General features: G+C 38.5%; 1 protein-coding gene across 1 annotated transcript in view; it reads left to right on the top strand.

Annotated features, from left to right (window-relative positions):
• The window catches only part of agbl4 (AGBL carboxypeptidase 4), a 334149-nt gene that overhangs the window by 284418 nt on the left and 25003 nt on the right, over positions 1 to 24728 (top strand). The window contains exons 7-10 of the mRNA XM_079897316.1: positions 1250 to 1339; positions 3259 to 3373; positions 6401 to 6512; positions 23277 to 23429. Coding sequence (XP_079753442.1) covers positions 1250 to 1339; positions 3259 to 3373; positions 6401 to 6512; positions 23277 to 23429 — 470 coding nt within the window. The remainder of the gene's footprint in view (positions 1 to 1249; positions 1340 to 3258; positions 3374 to 6400; positions 6513 to 23276; positions 23430 to 24728) is intronic.

The raw sequence follows: 24728 nt of genomic DNA, 5'->3' as shown, positions 1-24728 counted from the left end.
CTCTCGCATTCGTCCAGCCTTTCTTTTCATTAACTTGAATGGTATTCCCATTCCATTCCTAACTGGCATCGCTCACAAAGGAGGACTGATTTGATTCACGCTGCATTAAATTCCTCTCTATTTCATTTTGGAGACTGTAAAAGAGGAGAAGAGGATGAAATATCTGGAAACAGATCTAGGAGTCATTATTGCATTCATGATGAAGTATCTAGAATGGAATTCATTTAAACACACAGTAAGCTTAAAATCCTATCTACCAAACATTTTGAAAGGGCCAAAACGTTTGGAGCATTTATTTTTTGTTAAATTTGTTAGATTTTGTTAGATTTTGCTATCTGACAGAAAGTTTAAAAGGGTCTCTGCTGTTGTAGCATTTTGTATTTTCTCTGAGTCCGAAGTACACTTATAATATTTTTAAGTTTTTTATGCCAAAAATGTTGCATGAACATTTGACTCGTTCTAGCTCTCTTTCTGTGTCATGAATTAAACAGGCTATTTGCTGTACCTTTAAGACTTCTATATATAAATGACCTCTATTATGGTTGGCCAACCTCTGCATACCGGTGTAATTCTTACTGTCTTTAATAAGTTTTAATGACTCTTTCTGACCCATTTTTCACAGCTTAATTTACATAAATGGTCTGAGTAGACTGGGATGGATAATAAACTTCTGTTTTAGTAAATATTGAGTCCATATGGTGTAAAATAAATGCTAATTAGTGGTGCTTGCGAAGGCAAGCATTTTTATTATAATTGCTTGTATTTACAGTTAGAGATTTGAGTAACTTTAGTGCAAAAGTCATCCTGCAGCATAAAATGCGTGCTATTTCTGACGCCTGGTGAAAAAAATGAAGCCAAAAAAGCTCTAAACGTACATTGAAATATTGTAGACTTGAGGGTGGGCACTTTAATTAACTTGATTTACTCATTTTAATGTTAAATTGAAATGAGTAATTTCTTAATTGAAAAGATGTAGGTGCTTAAGGGTCCCTGTAAATTCATCGGCCACAAGATGTTTTTCTCCTGTTCTTGCGATCAGTAGCTTATTGTGTTTGTCCTCCCGTGGAGTCTTCATTAGCTCTAACATTTCCTATCAGTCCTGTCCTGTCATACTGGGTTTCCTGCTGCATGTCTTGAGGTCTGAAACTCCAGGGCCCAGACATATGGCTCCTGACCACACATAAACTGTCCTGCCAAGACCTCTTCCTGCTGAGACTAACCTTTCTACGTACGTGTGTGTGTGTTTCAGCCCATCTGAATCAAGAGCGAGAAAAGCGGGTGGTGTTTCTCACAGCCCGCGTTCACCCTGGAGAATCACCTGCTTCCTTCATCTGTCAGGGTAAGACCTTGTCTCGTCTCGACACACACATACACAGCCCGATGATGTCCTGAGATCCTGTAATCTGCTGAGATACAAAACACTGACCAGCGGACATTTGGCCTCGCTAGGCTTCATCAGAACGCTTTTCCTTTTGTACTTTAAGTTCTTCACGCTGTTGGGCTCCGCTGCGAGTGAAGGTCAACGGACGAGCGGAAACACAGGAGGTCAGGGAGTGTACGGCAGATTAGAGGAAGTGTCAGCTCATCTTCTCTGCATCACTCCTAAATCTGTTTAAAACCGGCAAAGACCTTACCTGTCATGGAGCACAACACTTGCTGACACAACAGTCTGACAAAATGGCCAGATTTCAAAGGCAATATCATCAATAACATCAATTCTATAGAAAAAGTCTGCCTTCACTTTGCGTTACAATACAGAGACGTGTCTTTCCTGAAAGTGTCCTTGACAAATGATGAGACAAATGCAGTCTTTTCACAGGTGAATTATGTTAGAGGGATCCATAGCTTAATGTCAAATCATTATCGCCTATCTTTGTTGCCCTAGAATGGGGGTCTTCAACAGGGAGTCTCCTGTAGTTCTGAAGGGGGCGTTTCTAACTAATTAAAAAATGTTAAACTAAAAGAAAAATATGTCACATGATCCTTCAGAGATCATTTTAATATATGCTGATTTGGTGCTCGAAAAACATTTCTTATTATTATCAACTGCTGTGCTGTTTAATACTTTTGTGAAAAGAAAACCATCATTTTTTTTCAGGATGCTGTGTGTTAGAGATAGATATTGGCCATCAGCCATTTTGAAATAGACATTGCTCAGTTAACAATAGTGTCAGCTTTCACTTTTGGAATTTCTGAAATATGGAAGCAGCATTGCCATAAGCAACTACTTAGCAACCACCAAGAAAATGCTTGGCAACCGCATAACACCCTGGTAAGCGCTCACAACATCATGATGACATTTTCCTCAGGACCCAATCAAATTTTCTTTTAAAAATGTTAAATGTAATTTATTCACCAATATTAAATAGTATTGTATGTAGATGTTGTATATTTTTATATTTTTATCTGCATGACCATCTGTCAACCTGCATTATAATCAGCCACTGAAAACAACACAATCATTCTACCACCTCTGTGCGCATCCAAACCATTTTGAACTGTCTGCTGATGTACTTAGTAGTGGTTCTGTCTCGTCTCAGCCCAAATCTTCATGCTGCTAATTAATTACTGAGTTCGGACTTGTTGTAATTCTGAAGAGGGCTTTTATGCTTAACTGAAGTTTGGTCAATACGAAGCTTCAAAGTCACCTGCCCTGCCACTTTAATAACACACACATGTGGATATGCATGAATAAATATAGGAACTTCAAGCAATTAGATAGCATAGCAGTGTGGCCTGCCTCTGTGCCACATTGACTCAATTAGAGAGCTTGTTATGCCTCCATTAGCACTAATGAGCAGGACAGAGTGGGTGAGGGGTTGAAGAAGATGAGGGAATGAGATGGGGTCTGCCCTCTCTCACATGCACACTCCTGCTCTCTCTTTCTATGCTTCTTGTTTACCTGTCAATTATTCGCTCTCAGTACAGGGCAAATGGAAGGACAAGTGACCGCCACTATCGACATGCCTTTCTCTCCGTCTGTCCTCTGTCCGTCTCTCTTTCTCATTTTGTTGCTCTAATTAGTATGATATTTGCTTCTCAGCTGTATAAATCTCTCTCTTTCATTCTTTGTTGACTGTTTCATTCCATTTGTATTGACTGGAGATGTACGTTTCTGATATCAGCTTCTGATTTTAATGCCTTTTACGGTCCAAATTATTAATTTTTTTTGTCTTTCAAACTCAATTTGCACTGGGATGAACTTTTACATGTCAAGCGCAAGGCTTAATTGTGTGTATTTGTGTGTCTTTACTGCAGGTTTCATTGACTTTCTGGTCAGCCAACATCCCACCGCTCAGGTCCTGCGTGATCATGTGATCTTTAAGATCGTCCCCATGCTCAACCCTGACGGCGTGTACCTGGGAAACTACAGGTCAGCTGAAATGAACGAATGCACCCATAATATTATTTATGGGTGACATATTATATGACAGCAGTCATATAATAGTTTCCAGTATCACAAATCTTATGGTTTATACTAGTTATTTAAATATAATATAGATATTTAATATTCGCGCTGCATGTTTCAGAGTAAAGCGCAGCACTGTGTTCATTTTCAGTTTCGATTCACAGTAAATGCTACTCTTCAAGTGTTGTGTGTTTGAGTAGCTTATAATTTGCATTTGGGAATGCAACATGTGCAAACCATCTTCCTAGATTCGTAATGCGAATCGTTTATAAATCTGTTGTCGACAAAGAGGAGCGTTAAGGTCTCACTGCGTTTCCCCCCCAAAATAAAAGCTCAATGTTTTAAAGCAAAGACATTAGGACAACCATAAATGTAAGAATTGTAATTATACTGTTGTTCTGTAAAATAAACTAATAATAATGATAATAATTAGTATTGTTATTAATATTACTAACAAGAGCAATAATAACAATTATGTTAATACTTTTATTATATATTGTATCATAATATATTATGATTTTTTCATTTTACAGTACAATGGTATGTACTATTGCTATAGTAAGATATTTCTGTAATAGATATTTTTAAGATATTTTTAATAATAGTGATTGCCAGTTTAGGTTTTCCTTTTGTCTTTAGCTTCTTTCTTTTTTTACATTACTATATTATGTCATCATACTCAAAGCCCCTGATCTGCCAGACAGTATTTTATAAGATATTTTAAATGAGTAAACATCTACAGATGTGAATTGGAACACAAGTGTGGCCATTCTACACTGGGGCTGCAGTTGGTCATGCACGGCAGGTGTTGTCTCCACTCCTAATGCCATTATTGGCTTTTATATAATGGTGGCGATCATTCTGAATACAGCCGTGGCCCGCTATGTTTTCCCGTAGGCCTGCAGAAACTGCGTCAGTGACTGCCACCTTGTGACGGCTTTGTGAACTGCAGAGCTGCAGAGGTGGATCAATGGTTCAATGGTGGTGACAGGGCTGACATACGACATACGCCACCACTGACCCTTGAAGGTGCTTTCAGCAGCAACTTTAACCGATGCTGCCTCACAGAGAGCCATTGAGATCCATAATCAGAGATCAGATCTATTTCTCTCTCTCTCTCTCTCTCTCTCTCTCTCTCTCTCTCTCTCTCTCTCTCTCTCTCTCTTTCTCTCTCTCTGTGCTGAATCAGTAGTTTTTCAGTTGAGAGAGAGAGAGAGAGAGAGGCTCAAGCAGATGCAGGAGGGGATGTGGGATCAATCCTTGCTGACTGGGGATTAGTGTTGTTCTGAGAGCAGCAGCATTGACTACAGGTTCAGCTCAAAGTCACAGTCACAGAGTCTCAGCTGGACAGCAGCAGGGACTCAGGCATCTGTTCGTCCCCCACATCAGTCCACTGCCTCAGGGAAAGGAAAATAACAAACAGAGACCTGTAGGAAAGATGGCTTGAGATGGCATGTGTCCAATGGTGTGTAAGAAAAAAACACTCAATGTCGCCCAAAACACCAGAGATCTGCCCTTAATGTCTGTAAATGTAGAGCAATGTTGTTGTCTTTATTATGGACCATGATTGCTTTTAAGATACAGGCATTAAAGTGTTTTATATACATGATTATAGGGTAACACTTTATTTCGATAGTCCACTTTAGACATTCTACTCACTATAAGTAACTTTGCAACTACATGTCAACTAACTCTCATTGGAGTATTAGTAGACTGTCAGTAGACTGTTAGGTTAAGGTTAGGTGTTAGGGTTCGGGTTGGGAGAATAAATTGACTTGTCGTTGCCAAGTTACTTATAGTCAGTTGAATGTCTGTTGGGGAGCAACAAAATAAAGTGTTAGCAGACAGTCTACTAATACTCTAATGACAGTTAGTTGACATGTAGCTGCAAAGTTACTTGTAGTTAGTAGAATGACTAAAGTGGACTATCGAAATAAAGGGTTACCAATTATAGTATAATAACTTTTAATTTTGAATTCTCAAAGTATAGTGTAATTTGAAATAGTTCACCCAAAGACAAAAATTGTCAACAATTATTTAACCTATGTTTGACTTTCTTCTGTCAAACACAAAAGATCTTTTAATTAGATAAAAAAAAGGTCAGTGTCATGTTCCCCCCCCCCCCCCCCCCCAGTGTTGTTTTAGACAACATTAACTTTCATTGTATGAACAAATCAAATTTCTTTAAAATTTCATCTTTTGTGTTTCACAGAAGAAAGTCGAGAGACATGAGGGTGAGTAAATAATGACACTATCCCTTTAAAACACTTTTGTTAACCCAATCATAATCTAGCCACAATGAAAGGGGGTAAACAGCATTTGAAATCTGAATTAAAGTGAGTAATATGCAATTCAAGTGATTAAACCAACCAGAAACACTACTGAACAAAATCTGCTGATTTTGGCATGTTTATGACCGACGTCACAGCCTTTACCTTAGCCTCCACAGCAATTTGGTGTTTTTGACCTATCATTTGCATAAAGTTGATTACTTCACAACTTTTTGGATGATTACTTCTCTCCACTGTCAATCCCACAATCCCCTGTGTGAGCCTGCCGCTCATCTCCCATAGAGAATGAATTGAAAACACTCTCTCTGCTCTGCTCACTCCGCACGAGTGGACTTGTACTGTGTGTGTGATTTTCTGCAGTTCTGACTGCAGAATCTGTGTGGATTTCACTTCGAGCTTGACTGTGATGATGTTGAAACTCAATAACTTTTTACCACTTCAAGTAAATAACATGAAAACTTGAAGTTTCACTTGATTAGTTTTTATTTCTGTTTCACTGCACTGGGTAGCCCCACCCACATTGAATCCTATTGGTCCAAAGTCCCTCTCTCCATGGCTGTATATTCAACATCAAAGCATATTCGCTGTGATATTGTCGCTTTGCACAGTATTTTGAGGTCTCACAAAGAAGATAACGGTGTTGGTGTTTTGTCATTTGTTTTATTTAGTTGAACTGTTGATTTGTTTGTTTCTATCTTAGGTGTTCTCTAATGGGCTTTGATCTGAACCGTCATTGGCAGGACCCTTCCCCTTGGGCCCACCCCACTCTACATGCCGTCAAACAACTTATTGTCCAAATGAACCAGGACCCAGTGAGTATTCAATATACTAAAGCAGCAAAACCCCAAATGCAACCTACAGTCTATCCACACAAGGACAATAGAAGAAAGTGATGACTTATAGTGATATTCTGCTGTCTTGTCTTTCCTTTAGTAAAACGCATTCTGAATCCATTCTGACATCTTTTGAAAATGGTGTTTTATATGAATGAAAGAAAAAAAAAATATCCAAAATAAATTTTTGAGCAAGTACATAACCAGCCAGTGTTCAAAACTATCTGCTTGCCTTAGCTCGATTCAAAACGGTAAGCTTGTAATAATGTTTTTAATTCCAGTGGTACTGGTGGATATTAAAGTTGATAATTGGATAAATGTTTTTTTATTCTTTATTAACTCTTTCCCCGTTGGCTTTCCATGTTTTCACTGTTATACGGTAGCGGGCGCTATGACACATCTTCTGAAAGTGTACTGAATCTCCTAAACAAAACATGTGAAGAAGAAGCAGAAACAAGCGATAGCATTTATATAGATGCATTATGTAAAATAACGTGATCATCAACATATTAAACAGCATATAAATCAAAACTGCCTAAGGTTACTGAATGAAATGTCGACCCAGGATGAGCTATGGGACTGTCCAAGCTTTGGGGGTGTTGATGGACTCGATTTACTCCATCTATGTTTTGGTCATCATTCTGAATGCGATCTGGGTGTAGTCTTTGACAAAAATTAAGCATAGCGTCAGTTCTGGCAGGTCACGTTAGTCAAGCTCGCATCAGCTGACTCTCAGCTGATCCACGTCTATCTATAGGAATAGGACGCCCATCACTGTATACTTATATAAGCTCCGTCAGTATTATCAACACCTATTGTGTTTCTCAGGTGCTAATTACCCTCCTCCATCCCCAGCTCCTCCTCTCGTGCAGTCAGTATGGCATTCTGATTCCCCTTGAATCAGAATAAATTCTTGAATTATGTTGTACTTTAAAATCTTGAATTAATGATATCTGCAATACATTCATGCTGGTTCTGTTCTGTTTACTGTTTATTGCTGCTCTCCCTGCTCTTATCCATGCTAGGCTGCATGGATGCGGAGGGAGTTCTTACCCAGAACAGAACCATACCGCCAATCCAAACTGTATGCTAATTGTCAATCGTATTTGACAATAGTGGTCCTGACAGAAATGCGTTTTTCTCAGCTTTTTGATAAAAAATTAACTTTTTTTATGAAGTGTTGTTACAAATGAAGCTAGAATAAAAAGTTTATTGTTTGTTTGTTTGCCAAAAAGCAGAAGCTATGTTCTCTCTTTTGATATATTGCATGTTCAGATATTCATACAAAATATTCTGGGGACCATGAAAATTTTGTGAAAAAGTGCTGGCGGTGGCAGGCAACTTAAAAAAGTAAAAAATACGCTGGCGGGGAAAGAGTTAAAAAATGATCTTGTTTTCAAACTGTAATTTCAACTGCCATGATTGGTTGATTGATAGATAGTCCTGCCCCAAAACTGACAAATTAATATTTCATAGCATCAATAAATTGCTATGTTTTATATGCTGGGGGGAAACAACCTTCACATGGCTCACTTATAGTTCTCTCTGTATGTTAAACTAGGTTAGTAGAAAGTATTTTAACATTGAGATTTATGCACAAAGTCACACATTTACACTCTGTCTTTGAAAGGTTATGCATAGTATGTATAACAACCTTGCTCAGCATATAGGAACCAATGTACGATTCAAAACTGCTACAACTCAGCATTTTTCTCAATGAGTGTGTCTTTGTGAGTGTTTGCACTCCCTCTGCCCAGGTGTGTCTCCCGCACACACTCTCGCTCGTCTTGTCTTTTGTTTGAGAAAGCGCCTCCTCAACTTCCTTTATGTTCATTATAGCAGAAGAGTGAGGTTGTTGGATTAGTGAAGGTCAGATGCTGTCCTGGGAATCGTCTGCCCTTTCCTGCTCTTTCACATCCTGATAAGACCGGCAGGCACACTCCGGAGCGGAGGGCAGCGCCACGCGGCTTAACCTTTCCCCCAGGCCTGACACACTGATCAATGTGTTGCTTCACGGCAGAGTGATCTGCTCATGTCCCTCACATCCCGACAACCACACACACATATGCTTCATTACGTTGTGAAGTTAGATGTGAGGATCATTGCATAGTAACATAGACTTAGACTTTCCACGGATCCTAAATGGATCCAAACAAGCAGATTTGTAACTTTTACTTGATCACTCAGTTTGTTTGAGCACACTGACCAAGCCTGACACAACAACATTGGTTTAATCGACCAATAGCAGACATGGAAAGTGTTTGGGGAAATCTGTCTGAAAATGGATTGTGTGTGTGTGTGTGTGTGTGTGTGTGTGTGTGTGTGTGTGTGTGTGTGTGTGTGTGTGTGTGTGTGTGTGTGTGTGTGTGTGTGTGTGTGTGTGTGTGTGTGTGTGTGTGTGTGTGTGTGTGTGTGTGTGTGTGTGTGTGTGTGTGTGTGTGTGTGTGTGTGTGTGTGTGTGTGTGTGTGTGTGTGTGTGTGTTATATGCACATTGATCATTTCCCAGAAATGTCCCTGAATTGCAGTTCAGTAAAATTCCGCTTCTTTTCATTCCGATTCAAATTCCAATCCAACCCAAGAAAAGGGTTGGGCAAGAAAAGAAAAGAGAATAAAAGATGTGGCTAGTTTCGACAGATGTGTAAGATGCTGGTTTTATGAGGAGAGAGTGCACGGGAGAGAGGGACTCTGGGGAGAGGTAAACATTTCATAGCTCTCTCCGGATCCCACACTTTGGTCCTTGTTTCATTCCCTTCTGTCCTTTTAAAGAGATTTAGTGGGTTTTGGGAAATCATAGTCCCTTTCTCTTTTTTTTGTGTAGTTGTTGCTAATAGCAAGCTCACAATAAGTTTGAGTAGGTGCCAGTTTAAGCACATTAAGCCAGAGGTTCACCTATCACTTCACCAAGGGAACATATCCATGAAAATGTTATTTCCCTTGTATTTAATTAGTCATCAAGCTGATGCTTTTATCCAAAGCGACTTCCAGTGCACTTATTACAGAAACAATCCACCTGGAGTTTAGTTGCTCAAGGCAGTGTTTCACAAATCCTGACAGCCCTCCGTGAACCACGAGTAGTGACGTCACAAGCACTGATGTTAAAGGAGAACTTCGGTCAATTTTAACATTGAGCTCATTTTTTTGTAAATGTGGAGTGCTGTCAGTACAGAGAACAACGACAAAAATTGCCCAGCCATGTGAGTGATTCCTTCAGAGTGAACACGGGTGAATCTGACTGCAGTAGATGTGAAAGATATGAATAAAAGTGATATTATTTCAGCCAGCGCACATACCTGTATTTACATCCTGTTTTCGGTTGAAGTCCACAGTAGTTGATTGTCGAGTTCGGGCGCATGATCGTATGTACTAAACCTATGCGCGTGAACTCGACAATCGACTACTGTGGACTTCAACCAAAAACAGGATGTAAATACAGGTATGTGCGCTGGCTGAATAAACATCATTTTTATTCATATCTTTCACATCTACTGCAGTCAGATTCACCCGCGTTCACTCCGAAGGAATCACTCACATGACCTGTGCACTTGTAATGACACATCAAGGATGTTAAGAGGCTAAAAGCAGGTTTAAAACTTGCCCCATTTAAGTCAACAGGGTGCAAATTTTAAAAAGAGGATAACACGGTGTAGGCAACACCGATTTTTGTCATTGTTCTCTGTACTGACAGCACTCCAAATTTACAAAAAAATGAGCTCAATGTTAAAATTGACCGGAGTTCTCCTTTAACACACTGTTATTTTGTGCTAAAGTAATGCTTTTGGCCTGCCTTTCTTGTCTTTATTGAATGGCGCATGTTCTTGTTATCTTATCACATTTAATTTGGACTGCAAACTCATGGAAAATATGATTTCTTTTGCCATGGTGCTGTAGATTTAGCTGTGAAAGTGTAGATTCAGCACCGCTGAAAAGCTGAGTTCAAATCTACAACTTTTGGTTTCCATTTCAGATAATCACTACACAACACCAGCCCTTATATTAATTTGCAACTACCTTGTATGATGTGATCTAACAGCTATATAATGACCCTTTCTTTTAAGATAACTCAGAATATAAGCATTAGCGTAATGCCAGTCAAGTCAAATCACCTTTATTTATATAGTGCAAACAGTGATAACAGGGAAATAATTCAAGGATGCAAACAGTTCATTTCGGCTGAACAGCAGCTCTAAAAGAAAATAGGTATACACTTTAGAATACTGTTCTGTCATTTATGTATAACTTCACAGGAACAAATGAGTAATGTGGTATTAACATAGTAACTGCTATTAACTGACAAGAAACTCTGATTAATTAATTAGAAATAACGCTCAGTTGAATGAGGTAGTTCACTATTATCTAATCAATATTTTTTTCATACCTCCCAGAGGGCTATTAATGGAGTAGTTCACTTCACAATTAAAATTTCCTGATAATTTACTCACCCTCCATGTCATCCAAGATGTCTTTCTTTCTTCAGTCGAAAAGAAATTAAGGTTTTTGAGGAAAACGTTCCAGGATTTTTTTTTTTTTTTTAAAGATCGTTTTGCTAGATAAGACCCTTATTCCTCGGCTGGGATCGTGTAGAGCCCTTTGAAGCTGCATTGAAACTGCAATTTGGACCTTCAATCCATTGGTTCCCGTTGAAGTTCACTATATGGAGAAAAATCCTGGAATGTTTTCCTCAAAATTTTTTATTTCTTTTCAACTGAAGAAAGAAAGATGACGTGGTAAGTAAATTATTAGGACATTTCAATTCTGAAATGAACTAAACCTTTAAGAACTATACAGGTTCATAATTAATTTGAATAATGTATGAATAATTATAAAGTAAAGATTTTGGTAGCCCACTATTAATGACTCAAGTAATACTATCCTTCTGAAGGAATGACTAATTATTTTGATCAGTATTCTAAAGTGAACAGCTTTATTACTCCCTATAGTATTGACAGAAGTCATTGTAAGCTTTGACTTTTGAAGGTTTTGGATAGTAACTTCTGATGGATTTGGTGATACTTGAGTAATTGCTAGTGGATTACCATGATCTTCACTTCACTGTTCCAGAATACTGTTCAAATTAGTAATTCCTTTAGAAGGATGTAGCAACACTTGAGTCAATAGTAGTGGGTTGCCATGATCTTCACTTTAGAATACTGATCCAAATGGCCAGTAAGTCCTTTAGAAGGATTTAGTAACACTTTGACTCATTACTATCCAAAAGCTTACAGTGACTCCAGTCATTACTAGAGAACTTTTTGAGCAATATTGCTGGGCAATGTTGCCGTCAACGGGCAACCAGATGAGACACAGGGCCCACGACCGATCTAAATCATCCAGATAGAACTTTATTGCACATTTTCAATGGGAAAGTGCCCAAGCAACAATCGACCGACAAGATTGCCCAGCAACATTGCTCAAAAAGTTGCCCTGTGTATCATCACCTTAAGAATGAGAAGTATGCTGTTGTGAATTGTGCCTGCTTATGTGAGCTGCTAATGTCTGTGATGTAGTTTTGGATTACTTTTGCGGCTGTTGTCGTTGTTGTTGTTGTTGTTGTTCACAATATGGTGTGGAGAGTTTTTGACTGATAAATGCTTCCCAGTATGCACAACCGAGGAGGAGAGATCAGGATGGGGAAATGCTCCTCTCCCCAACACCACATTGAGCATCTCACAGCTATACTGACAAAAACATACAAATGCAAACAAGCACACTCACACATACGCAAACGCAAACACAAACACAGACTCATACAAATATTCATGCCATGCGAGATCTCAAGCCAGACTGGCATTGGCTGGCATTGGCTCTATGGTTAATCACATTAGACACAGCACAGATCAAAGCTATGGGATGCCAATCTCTGTGCCAGCCCAGTGGCGGGGGCAATGCCCACTGGCACATTCCACCAATATGGTACACTTTGGTTCCCCATTACTTTTTTTTTAAACTCAGAGTCATAACTTTCTTGTTTTTGTGTTGGATAAGTTACTCTAAAAAAGTTACTAGCTACTAATTATGTTCAATTGAGTAGATTTCTGTACTAATTACTGTCTCTAAAAAGTATTGCATTACTTATTACTAATTACTTTCTTAATCCCATATCAACCTCGACCAGTTGAACAATACAAGGATAGACATGAAACTGCTCTTTTAAAGGGGTCATGACATGAGAAATCAAATTTTCTTTTGATCTTTGATGTACAAGAGGTCTTTGCACCATTAAAACATCCTGCAAGTTTTATCGCTTAAAGGGGTCATATAATGGTACATGCACTTTTACAAGTTGATTGTACTGAAATGTGTGTTGGCAGTGCCTGTACACAACCATCATAAAATTATAAAAATCCATCCAGTGTTTTTTTTTTAAATCTTCTTATATGTTTCCCCCTCTCCTGAATCAAGCTGTTCGATTTTGTGACGTCACAAAATCGACGCCCCTCCCACAATGGTTGATTGACAGCATTTCAACATAGACCACCCCTTGCGCCCTCGTGAGCGAGCTGTCAATCATAGCCCGCGCCGACCGGCGCGTTCATTGCTGATAGCTGGAGCACTGAGCAGAATGGCGTCTAGCGATTGTGGTGTTCTTGGGTGTAATAAGGAACACAGCAGTCATTTTGATGTTCCTAAATCCGAACCGCTGAAGACGCAGTGGCTGAGTTTGTTTTCGAAGGGAATTCCCCACGATCAACCAATGCTTTCATGTTTGTGCGAATCATTTCACCAGACTGCTTTACAAACGAGGGTCAGTATAAAGCTGGTTTTACTAAGAAGCTGCTCCTGAAAAAAGGATCGGTAACGTTACCAACTATTCGTGTCCCTGCTGCACCTCCAGAAGAAGTGAGTGAGTGTAACGTTTTATTAACCTTTATATTAATCTTTATATTAATCTTTGCAAATCGCTTGCTGCACGCTTCACGATGAATGCGGCTATTTTTACACTCAGGGTACATTACATGTTTTCTATGAATGACGTTCTCGATATAATTCATAATCCCATGTTTATAATAAACAATGCGTTATGGTTGTGTTTCAAACGGTGTACGCACAGAATAGAGGGGCGGGGTGAGCAAAGCTCATTATCATTTAAAGACGCATGCACTCAAACGGCGTGCTGAAAACAGAGCTGGTTTTGACCAGGTAAAATGAGTGTTTTCTTACAATACTAATGCGAATTTTTAATTAAAGTATATTACAAACTTTTAATTTAGACCCTAAAGAATCATATTAGCTTGTACAAAAATGACATTATATGACCCCTTTAAAGAGTCCTCATTATAAACAAAGCATTTATTCATTCAAGCACAAAAAAACAGCTCGTTTTGAATATTGGGTTACATGTGATGTCACACTGGCATATGCACTTGCACATGCCTGCCTCCAGAGCAAGACATCGACGAATAGTTGTACATCATCGCACCACAGGCCCCCCCCCCACTGGCATTCAATCACTTGACAGCTGACACTTGACTACACCAGATTCAAGGATCGCGTCAAAAGCAAATAGAACCCATTATAATCACTGACACTGTCGACACTGCAGTATACAGATACCTGTTGACTTTACTCTACGTGCTTGAGTCTTGACAGGAGGACAAATGGAAGAGTAAATAGAAGCATAAAGGAATGTCCGCTTTGATGCGTCCTGTTTAAACAGTTCGTTTGCATCTCTGTACAGATTTCAGAAGGATATCAGCATCAGTAACAAATGTATATGGTTCATTTTTAATGCTGTCCTGGATCTCTTCTGAGTATTATGTGTTTGTTCAGAGAATAACCAAAGATTGTTTTGTAAATGAGGCACAGTGCAATGGAGAGTTTGCAAAGAAACATTTGTTGACAGATGAAGCAGTCAGCAGTATTGGATCTGACAGCAGCCTCTTCACAAATTGTAAGTAAATGACAGTTTTATATAGATAATGTTTTCAAAACACTTGCAATAGAGAGTGGCATTGATACTGTTTCTTATTCAATGGCGTTAGCCAATCATAACTGGTCTTTTACTGACAAGCCTTAAAGGAGCCACCCCTTAAAAATGGATCATAATAAAAAAAAATATGTCATGACCCATTTAATTCTATCAAGTAAATAACATAAAAAAAAATATATATATATTTTTTTTTTTATTTAATCAGGGACAGTACACATTAATAATACATAGCCATATGTAAAATGCGACAGATTTAGCCAACACTGGCTAATTTTCATCCGTTGTCCCTTCTGCAGGTTGATGTTAAGGACATATACAGCACAATATAGAAAAATAACAAATAGAAAACTACCTTCTGTTTCTTCTTCAAATCTTGGTGTTAAATCCACTATTGTTTTATATAGAATTGTTATAGATTTATTTATATAAATCTGTAAACATAGGGCACAATGTACTATATTTATAATTTTTTACAGGTGTTTTACCTGTATTTTGAATTTTGCACTTCATTGCGTTGTGTTTTAGGGTTAACGGATATGTCCGTAAAATTACTGGATAATGTCTGGGTTACATTACTTTTTCTGTTAATTTACGGATTTAATTTAAAGAATTCACTGTAATTAAATCCCTTACATTTACTTTTCAATGGAAAACGAATTAAATTACAGCAATTAATTACTTATTAAGGCATTACACCAAACACTGGAGATAACTATTAGATATGTTTGTTATAAAGTAACTTAAACATGCCAGATGTCTGACCCTTAAAAGTAAATAACCTTGTCAACCTTTGATAACGTTATTTGGACCTGTTCTACAGAATTCCATTGTATTTCATTTTATTTTAAATTTAATGCTCATTTATCTTTATGATTTCTGTTTTCCTTGGATTTTGTTTTTAATTTAATGTGTGAATAAAATAGAAATCACACAAATGCATGAATGTTTCGCCAATCATTATTACATACTGATCTATTGAACACGGATGGATCTCTAACTGCTGAAATAGTATAAAGCTCTCCTGATTTTTTTTAAATTAACAATTACAAAAAAGTAGAATAAAAAAAATGTCATTGCCTTTTGGTACTTGGAAGGGTTCAGTTTGAGCAGATGCTTTTTACCATCATCACTGTCATTGTCAGAGCTTATTTCCCCATTACTGTACATTCAGCATCTGACTTATATTCACAATCTCAACCATATTCTCAAGACTATTGTTTTCAACGTCTTCAAAATTAACATTTTTATCGCTAAAAGCTTCTTCACCAGATCCACCATCTAGTGACAGTGGCACTAATTTAATTGTGTGCATATGTCTAACATTATTAAATAAATCAGGGGGAGGGTAGTGAATGACATCCTGGTCGATAAAGACCAGGTTATGCGTTTAAGTGTTAACTGTTATAACAGTAATAACTACTTTTGTTTCGGAGGCCTCCTACAACAGGTTTACATGCATCAAAGGTCAAAAAACAGTTCATTTTCTCATAATATACATTGCACATCACCACATTTTTCAATGATTCTCAAACGACTCGACGGATTGATCAGTCTCTCTGAATCCCTCCTTTCCGTGAAATTGCTCTGCTCTGATTGGCCAGATGGCCAAGTCTGTTGTGATTGGTCTACCGCTTACAGCGTATTTCGGAGGCTAAACGGCCATTACCATAACTGAACTCCATCAATAAACTGATGTGTATATTTCTAATTTATTGTGGTGCACATGTAGGAACTGTATCAATAACAGTGCATACGTTAGCCGAGCACTAACTTAAATGACTGATGTAACATGTCTGTAAAACAAATCTACAGTAACATGTCTGTAAAACAAATTTGAGAAGCAGTCGTCAGTAAAAGTTGTTCGCTGACGGACAACGTAGAACCGTCACGCAGTGGGATTCGAAAATACAGTCGACTCGTTAAGGCGGTTCAGAGTCGATTCTTTCTTTTAGGAGACAATAACTTTATTTATTGTGCACTTTCGACTTTACAACTTTGCAGAAAGTTTACATTCACAAACAGCTATATCACTCACTGCATGAAAGGGAATATTCGAAAAACCATAATAGGGGCACTTTAAAGGTTGAAAAATAAAAATAATGCATCATACACTCACATATACAACTGCACACACACACAGTAGCACTGATACTAATTAGCCTGTTTAACAGCAGGCAGAGTTCAACGCCAAGCCAACACACAAGCTCCCTGATCCCAGTATGCTAACACAGACCATGCTAAGATAATGCATGCTAATCTACAACACTCACCATTTAATTGCACAAACCTCTTTTGGTTAACATACTATATTGCATTGCAGTAGGCTTACACATACTGAGCCAAATATGTTTTAACCTGTGCTGGCAGAGAGTGCACTTTTAGACCATTTTATTGCCCTGCTCAAATAAAACCAGTTACTAATATGAAGTTTTTTGCATCTCTACTGGAAATTGACAACGACTTTGTATTTGCATCGAGGATACTGCTACTTTTGTCCTAATTAATCAGTTTATTAAAGCTAAGTGTTTTCATAACCTTTTTTTCAGTGGTAATGAAAAACCTTCAGGTTTATTTGTTGTTGTTGTTTGTTTTTTGTGTCAGAAACAAGCCCATATTTAGGTACATTTTGAACACCTCATTGATCCGACTTTGTGTTCAATCCATCTCTTTGAGCACTAAAGTTACCTGAGTGGGTTTAAAAAACCGAAACAATTCGCCAAATTACACTCTCCAGTGAGCACTGGTCAGGTGAGAAAATGACTCAGAGTTAGTGATGCAAGTGTATATAATCTGTCCATGAGCACCAAGTATTTGTTTAGGAAAAATGAAAGAGAAAGAGAAGGGGAAAGAATAAGGAAACAAATGGACCTATCTCCCGCGTAAAACGCTGCTTTTCCAGCCCATTTATCATGGAGAGAGAGGGATTCTTTTTGATTGGCTGATTACCTCGATCATTCATCATGGCCCAGATATCCCCACCAATCTGACAACAGCATTTTGGATAATTTGTTAAAGATGACAAAAGGGCCGGTATTGCCATGGTTCATTTCTGACCTTTTTAATATTAGAAATTAATTTTCCGTCTGAAACAAATGTATTAGATCCTGTCAGGCTGGCCAGATGAATATTGCACCTTGAACCCCCCCCCCCCCCCCCCCCCCCCTTCCCTGTGTAGTTGCTGCTCCTTTTCTCCTTCTCCTTTTCACCGGGTGCTGCCCGATCTCTCCCCCCACTCTCATCTCTCTCTCTCTCTCTCTCTCTCTCTCTCTCTCTCTCTCTCTCTCTCTCTCTCTCTCTCTCTCTCTCTCTCTCTCTCGTTTGTATGAGCCGTTGTGTGCGGTTCTGATAGTGGCAGAAAGCAGTCTTGCGAGAGAACGAGAGAGAAAGAAAGACAGATAAAGAAAGAGTTGAGACGTCCTCTGGTGTCAGACGCACCTTTCTAAGCGATCGCCGAGATTTACGGGCAATTTACGTCCATCATCACTTCCTGTCCTCCGTCCTTCCATCATCTCACATTCAGTGAATCTCTGAAATATCTGGACATGTCTCTTTCTTTCCCTGTCTCTCTCATGTTTTTAAGGGTACAAGGGACAAGTCAGATGAGCTTCTGGTGTTCTGGTTGGAGATGGTTGGTTTGGACTGAAATGATGATTGTGATGATTTTATTAAGCTTTTTATTTGACTATTACGTTTCCTAAAACCTTGCTAGTTCCACAGTCACTTCCTCATATAAATAAAATTGATTATATGTGAGTATTAGTATTATCAGTATTTCCTTTCCATGCTGAATCAATTTGGCATTAAGGGCTGTTTAGTCAAAATGATGGTCCCTCTGGTTGGAAAAGTCACCATTTTAGCAATGAATAAAGTTCAAAAGAACAGAATTTATTTTTGTAACAATGTAAAAAATCTTTGTCACTTTTGATCAATTGAATGTGTCCTTGCTAAATAACTAATAATCTCTTTTTTTAAAAATATTACTGTCTCTAATCCTTTGAACAGTAGTATATATATGAATGTCATCACAGCATTGAAAAAATACCAAAATATTTATTATTTTAGCTATTTTACCCAGCTAAAATTTCAAGTCACTTCTGTATTGAGCTGAAGAGCTGTGCACCATCCCTAATGAAGGAAGGAACGAGGATGGAAACTGTTGCGCTATATGGAACGCTGCCATTTTCCACCCTGGCAAACATCTGAAAAGCAAGATATAATCTGAACTCTGTCTGATGAGCTGTCTTTTCAAAGATCATGCGCACAGACGCCTTCCATCTTTTCTTTTCTGCTTTCTCTTTGCATGTAATTGTGTGTTTTGACCTCAATCAGAATATTTTCCACATCACAACTGTATTTCAAGTCTTGCATTATCAAAAACCGCTCAGACTCTTTCTTTTCCGCTCATCTGTGGAGGATGGACAAATTTCTGAGCGAGCAGAATCTGTTGCATCCTCTCTTCATAGGTATTGCTGATGCTAAGTGCTTTGTGGTTAAATGCATCAGCTTCTAATCCTGCTTAAATCAGCACCATTTCTTAATTCATACAGATAAGCAGAGCATTTATGGGCCTTAACAGCCCAGACTAATTACTATTCCTTAGATAAGTGCTCGTCCGACTAAATTCTTTTGACCTTCCATTTCTACTCAAAGGAGCAGATAGACGTTTGCCTCATATCCTCACATTCAGCTTTACAAAAAGTGTGATGGGCATTAACTTCCTTTTTTTTTTACATATGCTTGAATATTCAACACGTCAACACTCAAATTATGCTCTATTTTCATATTCCTAATTTCTTAATTGCCCATAATTGCTTAATTACAAATTCAAATGAACAAATCTGGAGGTCAGAGATGCATGCTAATTGAACAATCAATCAGCGTTAAACTAGCGGAGTATTGTCCACCTTTGATTGACAGCACATTAGGACTGTGTGATTGGCTGTCTGTTTGTTGACATTGAGGGCTGTAGATGGGAACTGTACTTTTCTATCATGGACGTCCTTGATATTGCATAAGGAAAATCAAGTTGGCATTTCAGGACAGATATCATTTTCACCTTGAAAGATGATATTTTAATACTACAGGAACTGTTGGGTCATTTCCTACTGTGCTGTACATTTTTCATATATATATGTGATCACGCATAGTTGTAGACACAGATGATGACGAAGAAAATTAGGTTAAAAGTCTTTAATAACAAACTCAGAAGGTAATCTAACAAATCCAGACGAAGAAATACAACTGATGCATTAACAAAGGGTGAAAATACTAACGTGTCTAAGACTTTTGCACAGTATGTATGTATGTATGTATATGTGTATATATATATATATATGTATATATATATGTGTGTGTAAGGGATAATGTAGAGCGAGGCGGTTGTTATAGCGAATACAACCCCGACAGACTGTTCAGTCTTGAATCAGCCTGAAGGGGTTGTATTCGCTATAACAACCGCCTCGCTCTACATTATCCCGCTTATTATATGGTTACCTACCAAATAAATCAATAATTTGACACAAAATATTGATTTAAAAAGTAGTTTATTGATTTAAAAACGATTGTATTGCTTCCGCTAAAGAAAATAGTCTGTTCCGTCTCTACGGTTAGAATCCTGCGTCCATAGCAACGCTCTGTTTTTCATGGCAACAGTGTGTTATACTTAGCAGTGGTCTGTTATCAAGAAATAACAGACCGCATTCTACATTAGAATTCAACCAAGCCATGTTATAAATATATTTAAAACATTTAACAATATTATTAAAAAATATATATTATTTAAATAGATGTCACCATTTTGTCATATGACATTTGTAGGTGTGAGTTATTTTGTTATTATTTATATACTATTAAAAGTAATTATTATTGTTTTGAATGTCCTTTTATTTTTATATCTTAAGTTTACATTTGAATTTTAGTTTTAAGTTTTTGTAATTGTGTTACGTGCTTTTGACACTTTATTAGCATTTTGTTTTGTTTTTCAATTATTTCTATAATTAAAAAAATAATAATTTTCAGAGAATTTAACAAACAAAATCCTGTTCCTTAATGACAACATCCTGCAGGAAGTGACACCATAACAAAGTATCAGCAATTTGATTCATTATTGAAAATTTTGACTTGTATAGCTTCTTTTTTTAAGTTAGAGAGTTTAAAAGGTACTACATAAGATGAATCTCCCAGGTATTACAGTCTTCTTTTTTATTTCACTTCATTTCTTTGTCTTTCATGAGCTCAGCACTGTGACAGATGGCACCTGGTCCCAGATCAGTGTGGAAAGGTTACTTCTTACCCGGAGGTAGAGAACAGCTCTTGCAGAATAGAGCAGGAGCCATTTCATTTCCACTCTTAATTATGCTGTTAACGGTGCAAAATGAGCCAACGGACCTTGCTGAAGGAACACAGCACTTCATGCATACAGTCCCATTACAGAGAGTGTGGTCTTAAGCATCTCTTTGAGCAAGAGAAAAGGTCACAAATGTGTTTGAACGTGTATGCATGAGTAAAGTCAGCGGCCCCACCCTGACTTTGTAATGCACGGCGAGTATGTGGGCGATTAGACAGTTACCCGCCTCAATTGCACACTGGGAACCCCTTGAAGGAGCTGATGGAGCTACCTTAAAGGTGACCAGTGCGCTCTCTCTCTCTCTCTCTCTCTCTCTCTCTCTCTCTCTGTCTCTCTCTCTCTCTCTCTCTCTGTCTCTCTCGTTTTCCCTCCTCCTTTTTTTGTCTATGTGTTGTTTCTCCCTCTTCCTTGCGGGCTCCATCCATCAGACTGGCATGCGTGCAGCCGCCCCACTCTCAGCCACCATATTTCACCGCCTGCCATCAGAGGCCTGACAGCCCTGCGCTCACTAGGAAATTGCTTTGGCTGTGAGCGGAATTTCAAGCACCGGGTGCTGCCCGATCTCTCCCCCCACTCTCATCTCTCTCTCTCTCTCTCTCTCTCTCTCTCTCTCTCTCTCTCTCTCTCTCTCTCTCTCTCTCTCTCTCTCTCTCTCTCTCTCTCTCTCTCTCTCTCTCTCTCTCTCTCTCTCTCTCTCTCTCGGTCTTTGACTCCTGATGTTTCTCTTTCTCTCTCGCTTGCTCTTCCTTACTTCTGCTTTACCTCCCTCTCCCCACGACCCGCGGGATTCGAGGTGCGCTTCGGAATGTGTAATGAAGAAAGAAAAGGTTTGCTGTAGATGGAGAGAGCGCGGGAGGGGGTCAAAGGGTAGAGGAGTGGGCCCTGTTATGCCTGCATCAGACGCTTACAATGTACACAACGGATCGAGAGAGATAGGCAACCTCAAACAAAATGGCCATTACTTTGTTGCCGTATAGATGCGCGTAGCAGGATGCTCCTTTTGATGCCTTGTCACCGAAGTGCTGTGACTCACTCTGTCTCTCTCTCACCCACACACAATAACACACACACTCACACACACACACCGACGAAGCGCATCAAACGGCAGCCCCCATCGTGGCGACACCTCATTCTGCTCGACAGCGTGATCCTCTCTCGACACAAAACCACACACAAGTGTCTCTCTCATCATCTTGCCAAGCGCTGGCTTAATGATGTGGCAGCCATGATGGAACAGCAGTTTCCTGCACTGCAGTGCTGTTATACAGTAACTGAGAGAACACAGAGCCAAAATGGCGCGTGGGCGGATTGAGAGGGGGCGTATCTGAAGGATTGTCCTCTTTTTGAGCACTTTTTTGAGGATGTAAACACTTCACATATGTCTGTTTATTCTGTTTTCATGGAAGTATAGTTACGTTTTCAGTCTTCCTTGCTGAGATGTTTCTTTCTGGTGTCACTTTGCCATTTGTTTCTGAATTGAATTTCTACTCCGTGTTTAGTTTTTGGGTTTTTTTTTTGCTGACAAATATTATTGTATGTGTTTCCCGGTCCATATTAATCATTTATTCTGCATTAAACGGCTGAAATCCGGCCTGCGGTTGAGGTAGTGAGGCGTGCCTGCTTCGCCTGCTGACTCAGGAACATGAATTAATCCCTCTAAACTATGGCAGTTGTGACAGCTGTTCTATAAAACACCCAGGAGTGCTGTTGCTCTTTCACAGGATCGTGATGAATAATGCTGCACTTATTTTTGCACACAGCATAGTTTGATAGTTTAATATTTAAGATGTTTGCTTGCTCTGTGTTTCTATGGACAGTCAATCTCTCGTTGTCTGTGTTAACTGCAAAAATGAAAATGTACTCACCCTCGTGTCATTCCAAACCTGAATGACTTTCTATCTTCCCTTGTGCACAAAATAAGGATGTTTTTAAGAATTTTCTTTTACCCAATGAAGTTACACTACCATTACGTACCATTTGGAAATTCTCTTTTGCTTGTGTCTGCATTTATTTGATCAAAAATCTATCTTGTGAAATATTATTACAATCTAAAATAACTGTTTCCTATTTTAATATATTTTAAAATGCAATATATCCCTGTAATATCTAAGCTGAAATTTCAGCGGCTATTACAGTACTTAATTTATTTTTTTATTTAATTATTTTGTGGAAAATTAAGCATTTTTGAAAAGTATTTATTTGCAATAGAAGAAAAGTCTTACTGACTCCAAACTTTTGAACTGTAGTGTATATTATGAATATGAATATTGTGAATATGAATGTACATATGAATTTGCCTTAAAAAAATGACTTCTTTTTGTAAAGATTATTTCTCTTTTGTTGAAGTGCTGAGAGTTTTATTTATTTATTTTAAATATTGTTCACAGTGTGTTGTCTGCCTGTTCATCTTTCCACCTGTCTGTCTGGTCTCTCTCTCAATCATTTTGTCTCTCTCTGTCTGATTTACAGAAAGTGAGTTTGGAGTTCTACATTGACGTGCACGCCCACTCCACCATGATGAATGGCTTCATGTATGGTAACGTCTTTGAGGAAGAGGATAGAGTGCAGAGACAGGCCGTCTTTCCTCGACTCTTGTGCCAAAACGCGCCTGACTTCTCTCTTGTGAGTCTCAAGGGTATTACCTTTTATTGCTTTTTTTGTTGAAAAACACAAAGGCCCTCAAACTGCTGTATGGTTGTTGTTGTTGTTGTTTTTAAGTTTAAGTAATATTTACAACCATTTTATTTTTGTCCTTTTTGCCACTTTGATTTATGTACATACAGTATGTTTACATGTTGCCTGCATAAGCATCTTGGCTTAAAGCATTAGCTCACTCAAAAATGAAAATTCTGTCATCATTTACTCACCCTCGTGTTGTTTTAAACCTGTGTGACTATCTTTCTTCTGTGGAACACAAAAGGTCGCGACATTCAAAGTCAATGGCTCACAATGTTGTTTTGAACCCCGACATTCTTTAAAATATAACCTTTGGTGTTCCACAGAACTTAGGAAATCAGACAAGTTTTGAATGACAAGAGGGTAAACGTTGACAGAATTCAAATTTTTGGGTGAACTGTCCCTTTAATATGTCATAGCATATGCGGCGTTAACTGCTAGGCCACGGCTCTGACAGATTTAAGGGCCTTTCTCACTGAGCGCGATTAAGCAACACAAATGTACGTCGCAATGACGCTCTTGAATCGAAATAATGGATCCCTATGGAGCGATCAATCTCAATTTTTTTTTTCCGACCAGTGTCGATTTCTTTTTTTCCGGTGCTCCACGATGAAACAAGCTATCCAATTACATTTGAGCTTACCCAAGCCAAGTGGTGGCGCTGTTTTGAAAACCTGTGTAAACACCCAAGAAAAGTATTCCGGAAGAGAGAAGAGAATGGATGTTGATTGTTATCATCGGTGTCTGAGAAAATATTTATTTTTACATGTGCTTTATTCAGATTATCATTTTTATTCCTTTTCCACTGAATTATGCGATCTGAAGAGCTTGGAACAGCGTATGTTTTCTTCTGTGCATGTGTGTTATGAGTCAGAATATCAATCTTGAATCAATCTTTTCACGTTCAGTGTGAAAGCTCCGTTCCTTGGACGATTCGTTTGCCTTTATCATGTCACGCTCAGTGTGAAAGGATCTTAACTCTCATTTCTGAAAAATACTGTGAAATATCTGGTAAATTGTTAATATGTTACTATTGCGTTATGTGTGACTGCATGTAGGATACAAAATTAGGAATGGCAGCGTAATGTTGCACATGACGTTACCAGAGATCATTAAAGTTTCTCTCTGCCATTACGCTGATAGGTTCCTTTTTTCTTCAGCAAAAGAAAATCATTGGCTGAATTTCATCTCCGTCAGCCTTTTCACTCTTAGCTCTATACTCATTAGCAAACGGCACATGGAAAA

Source organism: Squalius cephalus, assembly GCF_949319135.1.
Source record: "Squalius cephalus genome assembly, chromosome: 16".
Lineage (NCBI taxonomy): Eukaryota > Metazoa > Chordata > Actinopteri > Cypriniformes > Leuciscidae > Squalius > Squalius cephalus.
Note: the sequence above shows the minus strand (reverse complement) of the source record. Positions and strands in the feature narration are given on the sequence as shown.